Raw genomic sequence first — 13,557 nt, forward strand, 5'->3', positions numbered from 1 at the left:
GTCCTGAGGAGGCTCCAACGATTCCTCAGAAACAGCATTAAAACCGTCATGTCAACCGTGTATATATATACACACACATATATACATACACTTTATTAAAATATTTATTATCTACAAAAAAAAACAGAAGAAAATGTTGCTTAAAAAGTTTTCTAACAGCGACAGTGAGAGCTTCTCCTTTATTGCATCTTGTCTTTTGGGTTTTCATCTTTTTATATTCATATTTTATTCATTTATCTGCTCATTCATTCATTTGTATGTATGTATTTATTTATTTTGTATTTATTTATTTTGTTTGTTATCGCCACAGGCCACATCTACACCCCTCTGTGGTCTACTTGGCGATTTGAGGGATTTCAAAGCCAGCTCGGGGACAGTGATGCTTCTTTGTTTTGTTTTCTCAGCACAGAAATACTTTGAATACGAGGATTTCTAAACGTGGAAATTGTAGAAGTCGTTTCACCTCAGCAGAGACACGAGCCATTGTGTGTCAGTGATACGGTCACGTCCTCTGTGGGAATAATGAACAAACAGTTTCAAAGCAAATATCCAGGCCGTGTGTTTGTCTCACCGTGAGTGGACAAAAGAAATGTGCTATTGGAGCATCACGCACGTGGGTTTTGCTGTAACTTCTTGCACATTGTTGTAACTTCGGCTTCGTCCTGAAAACCTTATAGTTTCATTCTGCAGCTGTCTGCTGTCCCACGAACGGGACACGATCACGCCACGAGCAGAAAAGAAGCAAGTCTTCACATTTTCCTGTAAACTGTCACCAGAATATCTCAGCACACGACAGGAGGCTTAAACCCCGCTGACGAGCCACACATCACTCTGTGTGTGTGTGTGTGTGTGTGTGTGTGTGTGTGTGTGTGTGTGTTGCAGCGGTTCCTGCCTGCAGTGAGAAAATCATCCCGGATGCCGGAGGCACACGGAACGGTTGACGCTGGTTTAACCTTCGCTTCTGCTCCAAACTTGCTGGTAATTAAACTGCGTGTGTGGAAAATTGCCAGCCGGGACAGAAACACGCAGAGCATTGTGAAAAGATCAGAGGCGTGGACTGCGAGGCGAGATTAATGTCTCAGCGAGCTGGGCTGATGGTAAAGTCAGTTTTCTGCGTGGCCAAAGTGGCTCTTTTCACCGTGGGAGCTGACACGTAATCCGGTGGAAGCGCCCCGTTTTTACGGCTGCTTTCATTTACAGACTGTTAAGAGTGGCGTGGATTCTCTGCCGGGAACGCACCACTGAGCGCAAACTGTGCGTCACATTATCCAGGAATGTGCATGTTATCAAACCTTAATGCTAAACGAGAGCTACTAGAACACAGAGCAGTCACTACAGTGCAGGTCCACACCGGGCCACGGCGAGCGTTAGTGTTTAAACCACCTGACAAATCCGCAGCAGCACCGACATGTGTGCGCGGAATCCCCACGTGGAATTTATTTATCTGTTACGTGTAAAGATGACGCACTTTATTGGTACATTTCATCGTCATCGGCGGCCCTCACAGGGATCACTGCTAACCCGGAGACCCGAGGCACAAAGCTGACGGCCGTCATGTCCTGCAGTCGGTCTGTGCGGAACCTCGTGGTTCTGTGTGGAACCTCGTGGTTCTGTGCTCCTCTGGGCTGAAAAGGCTCCACGGCCTCGGGCAAAGTTCCCACCACACAACCTCATAAATGTTTTGCTTGAGCGGAGCGTAAAGCGAGGCTGCTTTAGACCGCTTGTTTTTATAGAAAGCGTCTGTTTGACAGGCAACACGTTTCAATTTTAACAGCTTCAAATACCGGAAACTTTTTAAAATTATTATTTTATGTATTACTGTGGGGTCTAGCTTCCAATACAAAGCGCCTGCAGGCATCGTGTAACTTTGTGCTGAACATTGGGGGTCCTGACCCAGATTTATTTATTTATTTAAATAAATACATTTATTTATTTAAATAAATTTATTTATTTAAATAAATAAATTTATTTAAATAAATAAATGTATTTATTTAAATAAATAAATATGTGGGTCGATTCCCAGATGATTAAACATGCAACTGTTTTGCTGGTAATACCAGAAACGAGTAAAGAAAATCAACACCCTATTTATGCAAGATAATACATAATTTTATTGGGGGGGGGTATATTGGTTGGGTCTGATTATTGGGGGGGGGGGGGGTCATACCCCCCCATGCCCCTGGAATCACGCCCCTGCCTGGAGGCGCTGGCTGTTGTGATTTGGAGCCGTTTGGAGCTTCTTCCTGCTGGGTCTCTGTTGACGCCCCACACATGATGTTTTCCTTACTTCAGCTGGTCTGAGGATTTAAACCAGGATTAGAATCAGGATCATATTAGGGGCATATTCTATATGTTGACACGCTCACTTGCTTTTCATGAATTTACAGTGAAATATTATTTCAATAACTGAGTGTGAAACACCCAAAAGAAAAAGCCTTCAAACTTTTGGCCTAACAAAGGAAACCGAGCACGAGCTCATTTGAACCTGCATGTTCATGTTTATCTTTCATCCAGCGTGGTTCCTGCTGCCAGCAGCTCTGCGGTGGACAGTGTGGACAGAGTGCTCTGTATGGATGTCTCCTGGTCTGCAGTCTTGGCTCAGACCCGCCCACCGTCACCTGCTTCACTCGACACTGCTGCAGCCTCCATGTTTTATTCCAGCACGAGGTCAGTTCATGTTTTTCTGTGGTGTCACTGACTGAACCTAAATAGACTTTTACACAGTGTATGCATGGTGTTCACAGCACATCAGACATGACTGAGCTGTAAGCAATCACTGAGAACGAAAACTCCAAATAAACAAGTGAATGAAATGAAAAACGCACAATTACAATTTGAAGCCACACAAAACACTTTATTCAAAACCAAATGTAAATTCTTTAATGATTGGCGGCACAGTGCTGCTCACGGGATTCATACACATCCACACAAAGGCCACAGACAGCAGCGTTAGGCTCAGGGCCTCTGAAGCATGCAGCGGTGAGGGAGGAGGAAGCTTTGTTCACACACCTGAACTCAAAGCACTTCATCCAAACAAACACTTCTGTTTCCACATCTGATCCAAAACGATTTGCACATTTTCTGCCCTTCACAGAAATCTCTCACCCACACTGGCTGCTGCTCCAACACGAGGCCACAGACGGTTTGTCACACTGCGTTTCCACATCCACACAGGCACGGAGTCAGGGAAATGTATGATCCTGTTGTTGAGCTGAAGCTCCACAGCGTGCTCACCTTTAACACAGCTTTGTGTTACTGTCAGCCCACAACCTCCCAAACACGACAGCAACCTGTTTGTGTTCGGTGATGTGCTTTGGTATAATCTGTACGATGTTCTCTACAAATCAGGCACAGAGCTACATTTCACAGCTACACAGCTGCTGTTCGAACGTGTGCCGCCATGCTTATATATCTGACACCACACACAAAGATCCGGCCAATCAAGAACAGCGCAGCAGCAGACTCTTGTTGGATGTTGCCAATTAAAAGTTAAATGAATGAGAATGAGGCGGTCCTTGGCACCGGTGCACCACAGTGAGCACAGCCACAGTGCGTGAGAAAGAAACGACGTCACTTCCGAGGTCAGCAAAGCGGTGACTGACAGACGTCGCCGACGTGACACAGACGTACTTCCTCAGCCCAGGGACAGATCCGAATGTGAGACCTCGCTGTTGACCTGTGCAGCGATGCTGGCAGGCGTTACGTTCAGGTGAACATCATACTGCTGGTCCAGACCCAGGTAGCTGTCACTCATCAGGTACAGCGTGTAAATACACCTGAGAGGAGGAAAAACAGGCCTGAAAATCACCTGAGACAGCGACAGAGTGGAAACTGTGTTCACGTTCATTTCTTTGCTTCTACATAAACTTTTAAAAAGATAATGAGGAGAAGCTGAGACACTGCGCAGGCCAGTGATCTGGCACAGAGGAGCCGATCAGCAGTGAGCTGCTGGACTCACGCAACAGTGTAATTTCCATTTTACCACCACTAATCCCTCCACAGTCCACGCTGCGCCCGAGGACTGATCGGCATGACTGGTGCATCGCATTGACAGCCTGCAGGCACGTCGTAACGTGCTACATAAATGTCACAGTATTTCACGTTCTGCCTACAGACCAGTGCGCTCAGTGTGTGGGAGACCAGACTTACTTTCCGGTCCTCTCCGGGGTGTAGAAGGCCATGGACACGGCCGTGTGGTTACGCACGTATCCCAGCCGTTTCACAGCCAGCAGCTCCCTGCGATCCACCTCCCCCAGCACGAGGAACCAGCCCTCATCCTTGGCCTTGGGGAACCTGGGAGCTTGGGCCTTGCTGTCCTGCCTCCTCTGGAACAACACACATCATGCACACTCTGAAGTTTGGGGAGTTTCACATGTTGGATGCTATTATTAAAACAGGGCTGCCTTAACGTGGCAGGTAGGAAACACTGCATGGCCTCACGTCTAGCATGCACCACCAGTTTAATTCAGTTTGATTTACAAAGCATCCAATCAGACTCTATGCTTCACTTCCTGTAGAGAGCAGAGTCACTGTGTGGTCTGGTTTCTTCAGCCTCATTGAGCAGTGCTGGTATATTTCTATGCTTGACTGGATTTTATATTGTTCTTGTGTTTTGTGGATTTAACCTCCAGAACACGCTGAGACGACATGTTTCTGGTGTCAGAGCTCGGAGAGGAAACTTTGTGTTTCTCCTAACGTCTCCTCGACGGAGGGGTCCGCCCAGCCCCGCTGTAACGTCTGAGGTGTGAGCGTGACGACAGGTGAGGCTGACAACATGCATCTCACTTCATTACTCACGAGCTACACATTCAATATGTGACTGTTGAAAGTCCGACTGTCATCACTCTGTGCAGGCCGAGTTTGCTGCTCTCTGCAGGCTTGTACTGAGCACTACATGAACTATTAGCTAAAGCTCGTCCCAGCAGCCTCTGGGGTCAGCGTCTGCTCAGCTGCTAAATAAGCCACTGTGTTCAAACTGGGAGCAGCCGCCTGTTAGAGAATATTGTGGATACTGACCCTCTGCTGTCCCAGATTGAGGCGTCTCAGTGACACCTGCAGAACATACTCCTGGTCAGCGTGGACGTCCAGCCAGCTGCTCTCCTTCCTGAGGTTAGCTCCTGCTGCAGGGATGGGACGCTCCGTCTGCTCCTGGCTCTCCTCCCACCAGCCCTTCATGCTCATCTCAACTTCCAGCACTGGGAGATGGCTCAGGAACGACCACGCCTGAGGAACGTTGGATTTACCATGAACACAAGCTGTTTGTGTAACACACAGGGCATCCTGAATCTGCAGCACTTTATCAGAGCTAACGGACACACGATCACACACACTCATTGTGACACAGCTGTGTTCGAACCTCATTGGAAGAGCTGGTGAGAAGCTTGACAGGCTGTACAGTGGAGTCACATGTTAGCCAGCAGTGGAAATGATTGGATGTTATCTACACTGATATATGTTTTAGCGGACAGGAAATCACCTGTTGTTTGCAGCATGAGTCCAGTCAAAGCTGCAGACGTGTGAAAGCGAAGCTTAGAAATAAAATGGCGAGTTGTGACGCCGAGGCTGCGGCGGGCCTCGTTAGCTGCTTGCAGGACAGCTGCTTCAACCCAAAGAAGCTGCCAGGAGGGAGGCAGAGGACAAACGCAGACAGAGGGATGAAAACAAAGCAGAGCTAGGAGGCTGTGCGGCCGTCTGACTGGGGGGCACGGAGGGGAAAAGCTATTTATGTGAGGATTACTCTTCCTGAGACAGTCAGACAGGAACGCTGCTGCACATCTAATTATTTAATTAGAGAGGCCGCCACACTGCAGGGAGCTGGGGGTAAACGTGGCGAGGGTGGGGGCAGCAGAGACGGCGATTGGGTGAAGCTGCAGGGCCTGCTGCCGTGCCCGGACACTCTCATTACTGCTGCAATTAGCACTTAAACTGGAGCTGTGATCGGGGATCCTGGCGTATCGCTGTGACACTGCTGTGTGTGATCTGCATGGACCACGCGGGGCACAGCCATGCTTAGATTGTTCCATCATCTCTGCAGCAAATCCAGACTGGCTGCTTCCATTTGCACATTTAGACGAATCATTTCTGCAGCCTTACCTGAGCAGTGTGACTCGGATGAAGCTGTCGGGCCACCATAGCAGAGAAGACGCTTTCATTTCCATTACAGGCAGCGATCAGCTCAGGAAGTCCTTCGATCGGCTCGTTCAAACCTCCCTGCCCCTTCCTGTTTCCCCTGTTCCTAAAACAGGAGGCATCAGAGACAAGGTTGGCTCTTACCATTAAAAGGACACAAGTGTCCAAATGCAGGCTTCGTGTTTGTACCTGAGTGACTGCACAGTGTTACTGAGACTTACACCTGAAGGTGGGAACAGCTTCAGGCTACAGGTACATCACCCCCTCCGCCTCGCCCTGTCCCCAGCATCCTCCTTCACCCCGTCCACGGAGCTTCTCTGTGCTCTTCCTCTTTCCCTCCTGCCTGCAAGCTCCACCTTCAACATCCTTTGTCCAATATGTCCACTACCCCGTCCCTGCACAGGCCCAAGCCTGGCCTCTCTGACTCTGTCCCTAAACTCGACCTAATCTTCACTCTCAGCTTCTAACTGTGAAACAACACTGAATCCTTAACTATACTCACAGTCACACATTAGGATGATTAAAGGCTTTTTTACTTGAGATGAAGGATTCGTTCCCAAAATACCGAAGCAGGACACGCTGCACAGCGAGCAGAACGACGATTTACCTGAACAGGCCGAGGTGTTGCTGTTCTACGTGTGGGAGCGTCAGTAAGGAGGAGTCGTGCAGCCAGCGGCCCTGGACGATCATTTGCACAAGATTGCAGATGCTGATGGCTGTGACGAGCCAGCCTTCATTGGCAGCTACATCCAGCATTGCCTGAAGCAAACACAGAAGACAGTTCCTGGCACATAAACACTAGGGGTGCAACGATATTCGTATCGATATTGAACCGTTCGATACAGTGCTTTCGGTTCGGTACGCATATGTATCGAACAATACAACATTTGTAATTTATTTTATCAACTTTCCTTCTGACGATGCTGTCTGTGTTGAGCGCTCAGTGAATCTGCGTTCGACTACTCCGCCTAGGCTGCACTGTCGAGCGCAGATCCACTGAGCGCTCCACACAGACAGCATAGTCAGGAGGAAGAGCGCAGGGCACCTCCCCCACCCTCATTCAGATCTGGCGTTTGGAATTATTTTGGTTTTCATGTGACGTATGACCCTGAAGGTAAGCGAGTCATGGACTAAAGTAAAACAGTATGTTGGATGTGCCATGCAATGCTCAATTACATTGGTGTGAACTAGTGTGTTAGCGCAGTTAGCTCGTTAACGTGTTGGCCGTCTAGCCCCATGCACGGGGCGATCGGCGGTAGCTCGTTAACGGAGATTTGCCGTGTTGTGGCGTTAAGGTCATTTCAACGAGATTAACCTGAAAGCACTAGCGGGAACACAACGAATATGACTGCACATTTACACCGACATCATCCTAGTGCAAAGACAAAAACAACAAGCATGCTACTAACTTTAGCCGAGTCATTTAGACAGCTGTTAGCACATGATTCTCCTTATGCTGCTGAGAATATAGCCCAGAAGAAGCGGATAGTATAGCTTTTATTTTGGAAAGAGACATTTCTCTGTAATAAACTCTCTTTTTCCAAAGATGAGTGATTCCTCAATCAGATACAGGGCTCGCAATATCGCTAGCCCGACGTCCCGGAGCTAGCGATTTTTTCAGTCGGGCTACCAAAATCTATCTCTTCCCTGCCCGTCGGGCTATTGTAGGAAAAATATATGTCAATGCTTTTGCATTCTTTCAGAAATGTAGCTGGGTAATTATGTCATTGGCATCGGTGAGCCACTGTCAATATGTGACATATTGAAGTCGCGTTTGAATTTGCGCTTGTTTTTTGCTTTCACTTTGCAATCGTGCGAACTGTGTATAGAGAGCGACAGCACTGATCTGTGAGTGATGATAATTTGTGCACCAATTCCTCTGACATCGTCTTGTTAATTGTTAGCTTACTATGCAAACATGACAAGTGAAATCTCCCGCAGCTTAAACATGTGAGAGGTTGATCGCGCAGAGAATCGCTGAGCTTATGTGAGTGCGCGTGTAAAAGCAGCAGGAGAAGTTATGACAAATCAGACTATAAGGCAAAAAGAAAGTGCAGCTTTATGGTTTCATGGACAAAATAATTTCTGTGGCTGCGATATGACGAGCTAAATAACCAGGGCTGCACATAAGTGGTCCGCAGGTGCGCATTCGCTGTCAAAATAAAAAACACGCACAAGGGTTAGGGTTAAATTTAAAAACTGTACTTTTGAGTTAAAATATATATTTATAATTTTAATAAATGACAAATTAAAAAGGCATGAACATTTTTTTTGTATCGAAAAAATATCGAACCGTGACACCAAAGTATCGAACCGAACCGAACCGTGAATTTTGTGTATCGTTGCACCCCTAATAAACACAGTCGTGAAGCCGTCAGCCAGCAGAGCTATGTGACACAACAAATGACTACAGGACATGTTTGAAATGTTTCAATGGTTTTAATCTCTCGGCTTGCAGCTGGTGTGACAGTGGAACAGAATCTAAACACACTCAGCCGCGTCTCCTGACGTCTTCGGCAGCTCCCTTCACTCTGTGGTTGGCTTTAAGGTGGCTGAACACAAACGTTATTAATCTTCATTTGCAAAGTCACACTTTGAGTACAAAGTCCAGAGAGTGGGCTTCACAGAGGGGATTCAAATGATTGATCGAGCACATTAATAGCAGACTGTGGCCAAAGTCCCAGCAGGGCTTCACCCAACATCACCAGCTGATCAGAGGCCCTGTGAGCACTCGGTTAGAGGAGCCTGATCAGAGTCCACGTGGAGCCTGGGTCCAGGTCTGGCTTCACTGAGGAGACCAGCGAGGTACTCGGGTGCTGCTAACAGCACGTGTCCGCTTCAGTGTATCAGCTTGTAATGAGGTTACATGCACTGCATTAATGGACGGTGTTAGCCATGGCAGCCCACAGACCCACCTCCACCCAACTCTGTTGTCCTAACATAACGCAGACGCTTCAGCTCACAGGACTCTGTGTCACACTCAGAGTGGATCACTGTGGGAAGCGTCCACTCAACTGAAGGTGGATCATTCAGACTCACAAATAAATATGCAAGTCTGTCTTTCCATTCGACATATTCACGTTATGTGTCAATAAGCATCAATAAAAATATACATTCACACAATAAAAAGCCTCATAAAGGAGCTGGAGATGAGAAGAATGTCAGGACAGCAAAGCAGTGAGCACATCCACGAGCTGCACTAACACACCGTGGAAAATCACAAGCACATGCACACAAACATCCAGCGGAGCTGTGGACAATGGCTTCCAGCCGCCACTTCACTCCAAACAGACGCACTGAGGAGCTCAATGAACACCACTGGCTTCATTGTTGTCAGCGTTACCGACTCTATTAGGTTTCTAATGTTAAAGACTGTCAGCTGATCTCTGCAGACGCCACACAGCGAGGGTCCAGCCGCACAGCTAACGTCTGACAGTGTTGGGGAGTAACGGAGTACATGCACCGCCGTTACGCATTTAAAATACAAAATATGAGTAACTGTATTCTGTTACAGTTACCGTTTAAAAAGGTGGTATTCAGAATGGATTACACGGCGGTACTTTCCTGTTTCATTTTGTCGCGGGTCAGGACTGTTTGGGTTTTGTTTGATAGATACAGTGGGGCAAAAAAGTATTTAGTCAGCCACCGATTGTGCAAGTTCCCCCACTTAAAATGATGACAGAGGTCAGTAATTTGCACCAGAGGTACACTGCAACTGTGAGAGACAGAATGTGAAAAAAAAAATCCATGAATCCACATGGTAGGATTTGTAAAGAATTTATTCGTAAATCAGGGTGGAAAATAAGTATTTGGTCACCTCAAACAAGGAAAATCTCTGGCTCTCACAGACCTGTAACGTCTTCTGTAAGAAGCTTTTCTGTCCCCCACTCGTTACCTGTATGAATGGCACCTGTTTGAACTCATCATCTGTATAAAAGACACCTGTCCACAGCCTCAAACAGTCAGACTCCAAACTCCGCCATGGCCAAGACCAAAGAGCTTTCGAAGGACACCAGGAAAAGTATTGTAGACCTGCACCAGACTGGGAAGAGTGAATCTACAATAGGCAAGCAGCTTGGTGTGAAAAAATCAACTGTGGGAGCAATCATCAGAAAATGGAAGACATACAAGACCACTGATAATCTCCCTCCATCTGGGGCTCCACGCAAGATCTCATCCCGTGGGGTCAAAATGATCATGAGAACAGTGAGCAAAGATCCCAGAACCACACGGGGGGACCTGGTGAATGACCTGCAGAGAGCTGGGACCAAATTAACAAAGGTCACCATCAGTAACACACTACAACGGCAGGGAATCAAATCCCGCAGTGCCAGACGTGTTCCGCTGCTGAAGCCAGTGCATGTCCAGGCCCGTCTGAAGTTTGCCAGAGAGCACATGGATGATACAGCAGAGGATTGGGAGAATGTCATGTGGTCAGATGAAACCAAAGTAGAACTTTTTGGTATAAACTCAACTCGTCGTGTTTGGAGGACGAAGAATACTGAGTTGCATCCCAAGAACACCATACCTACTGTGAAGCATGGGGGTGGAAACATCATGCTATGGGGCTGTTTTTCTGCCAAGGGGACAGGACGACTGATCCGTGTTAAGGACAGAATGAATGGGGCCATGTATCGTGAGATTTTGAGCCAAAACCTCCTTCCATCAGTGAGAACTTTGAAGATGAAACGAGGCTGGGTCTTCCAACATGACAATGATCCAAAACACACCGCCCGGGCAACAAAGGAGTGGCTCCGTAAGAAGCATTTGAAAGTCCTGGAGTGGCCTAGCCAGTCTCCAGACCTCAACCCCATAGAAAATCTGTGGCGGGAGTTGAAAGTCCGTGTTGCTCGGCGACAGCCCCAAAACATCACTGCTCTGGAGAAGATCTGCATGGAGGAATGGGCCAAAATACCAGCTACTGTGTGTGCAAACCTGGTAAAGACCTATAGTAAACGTTTGACCTCTGTTATTGCCAACAAAGGTTATGTTACAAAGTATTGAGTTGTATTTTTGTTATTGACCAAATACTTATTTTCCACCCTGATTTACCAATAAATTCTTTACAAATCCTACCATGTGGATTCATGGATTTTTTTTCACATTCTGTCTCTCACAGTTGAAGTGGAAGCATGTAAATATAATAAATATAATACTAGAAAGCGAAAATTTCTGAAGAAATTTTAAGTGTGCCTATGCCGCCGCTAATCAGTATAGTTTGCCATTCAAACGGCTACAGAGAGCAAAACTCACCGGAGCAGCCATTCTCCACCATGAACTATGGTAAAACCAAACACCGCTCGCGCCTCACAGATGACAGCTTACAGTTTTGTGTAAAGATGAGGTGACTTCGTACAGCCCCAATTTGTAGACGCTGTGCGCAGAGGTTCATAAGCAGACCCGACAATGTTTGCATGAACACACTTTGAAGCATTACGTTATGGACCACTTTTCACACATAGTTGCTGTACCCACACAGCCGGCTGTAGCTTTTCATCTCATAGCCCGACACATACACAAAAAAAAAAAAAAAAAAAAAGCAGAGAGAGCACAGACTTTACACCTGAGAGGCGTGATTGCAGATGCCGCTGAGGTGGGTCCACCTCCCCTGCAGCGGCACTGCAGACCACGCCCTGCCACACACATCAAACACGTAAAATAAATATTTATGCACTTTTCATTCACTTTTTGTTTTTTGTTATTTTTACACAGTGTTCTGAATGATTAACAATGGTCTACAGCCAATCTTGTGTATTATTATACAAACTTTGGTTGTAAGATTCAGATAACTATTTAATAAAAGCTAAATATTTTATATGAGAGTAAGAAAGAAAAGTATATCTTTGTCTCATACTCTCATCAGACAATACATGAACCTCTCAATAAACAAAATATTTGCTCGGCTTAAATGACAAACCGCTATTTTACACAGTGGAACACTTATTTTTAAACAAAACCAATGCAGTTCGCCACTGACAGTGCTTACCTTTGCACATCACAGTAAACACTGAACCAAGATGGCGCCCACGCGAACGAGAAATCTGAACTACGGTGTCCTGCAGAGGACAAATGGTCAAAATTGCTAAAATTTACAACATATATGCAGCTCAACAGCGACACCTTGTGACTTATTCCAGTCACTACCTTACATATACATAACGTCTTACCTGACATTCAGTTCACCGGACACTCATACTGAATCACCAGCCCATATAAATGAAAAATAAGTCCAGCAGCCAACCAAGAGTCATCACGAAAGACTAGGGGTGACACGACAGCGTGAGCGGGCCTGGGTGTCAGCCAGCCCAGCCTGGGTGTCAGCCAGCCCGACCTGGGTGGCAGCCAAGCCGCGCTAGCCAGCTAGCCGCCATGCGGCGGTGAAACGAGAGCGTGAGCCGGCCTGGGTATCAGTCAGCCCGGCCTAGGTGTCAGCCAAGCCGCCCTAGCCAGCTAGCTGCCATGCGGCGCTAGCAGTAACATCGTGAGAGATATGGGACTTCTTGATAAAATATGGGACTTCTTGATAAAACGAGCAGATATTTGAAGTTTACACCCCTACATTCTCGCCTGAAAATAGGGGAGGCTGTCATAAAGTTCAAAATCAGTAACTTAGCGCGCACAGCTGTATAGAAACTCCGTCGTGCTAGCTAGCACGCAGTACAGTTATTGTAACTGTCAGCACAACGAAAATAAACTACACCTAAACTCGGTTTATATCTGACCCAAATAGAGTGCAGTTAATAACGTCTTACCTGAAATTCAGTTCACCAGCCGCCTGCTTCTCCTGCATTGGGTTTCCCTTATCCACGATTGAGCTCCGCGTTAGCCACCACCGGTCGATCGGTGTTTCTTTTCCCGCATACGAGGGGAAGAGACATATACCGGTGGCTAACGCGGAGCTAGCTAGCCACCGGTATATGAACAACTCAGTTATTTTTTCCACATCGACCAGCATCATCGGCCCATATAAACGAAAAATAAGTCCAGCTAAGACAAAGACTGTTTGCGGAGCGATCGGGGGTGAAAGGAGTTAGAGACGCCTCACTGAAAGCCAAGCCTGGGTGCTTTTGAGCGAAGCGGCGCTAGCTAGCCGAGCTAGCTAGCCGGCTAGCCGGCCGGCCAAACTAGCTAGCCGGCTAGCAGCAACATCGTGAGAAATCTGTTGCTAATATGGGATGTTTTGACAAAACAAGCAGATATTTGACGTTTACACACCTACATTCTCACCTGAAAACCGGTCGATCGGCGGCCGCCTCACATGTTTCTTTCCCCACATATGAGGGGAAAGAGACACATACCGGTGGCTAGCTAGCTCCGCGTTAGCCACCACCAAACAACTCAGTTAGTTTTTCCTCATCGACCAGCATCATCGGCCCATATAAACGAAAAATAAGTCCAGTGTGAAACAGTCGCTTGGCGAGCGATCGG

The 13,557-nt window shown here is 47.0% G+C and overlaps 1 protein-coding gene across 1 annotated transcript in view; it reads right to left on the reverse strand.

Annotated features, from left to right (window-relative positions):
* Positions 1–2,845: 2,845 nt before the first annotated feature.
* ascc3 (activating signal cointegrator 1 complex subunit 3) overlaps positions 2,846–13,557 on the reverse strand; it is a 158,477-nt gene continuing 147,765 nt past the window's right edge. The window contains exons 39-43 of the mRNA XM_085366077.1: positions 6,737–6,888; positions 6,094–6,235; positions 5,017–5,223; positions 4,150–4,325; positions 2,846–3,776 (exon numbers count right to left, since the gene is read on the reverse strand). Of these exons, the coding sequence (XP_085222203.1) occupies positions 3,635–3,776; positions 4,150–4,325; positions 5,017–5,223; positions 6,094–6,235; positions 6,737–6,888 (819 nt within the window). The 3' untranslated portion in view covers positions 2,846–3,634. The remainder of the gene's footprint in view (positions 3,777–4,149; positions 4,326–5,016; positions 5,224–6,093; positions 6,236–6,736; positions 6,889–13,557) is intronic.

Source organism: Diplotaxodon limnothrissa, linkage group LG11 (genome assembly GCF_057381915.1).
Source record: "Diplotaxodon limnothrissa isolate DT_005_m linkage group LG11, D_limnothrissa_male_GT1.1, whole genome shotgun sequence".
In the NCBI taxonomy this organism is placed as follows: Eukaryota; Metazoa; Chordata; class Actinopteri; order Cichliformes; family Cichlidae; genus Diplotaxodon; species Diplotaxodon limnothrissa.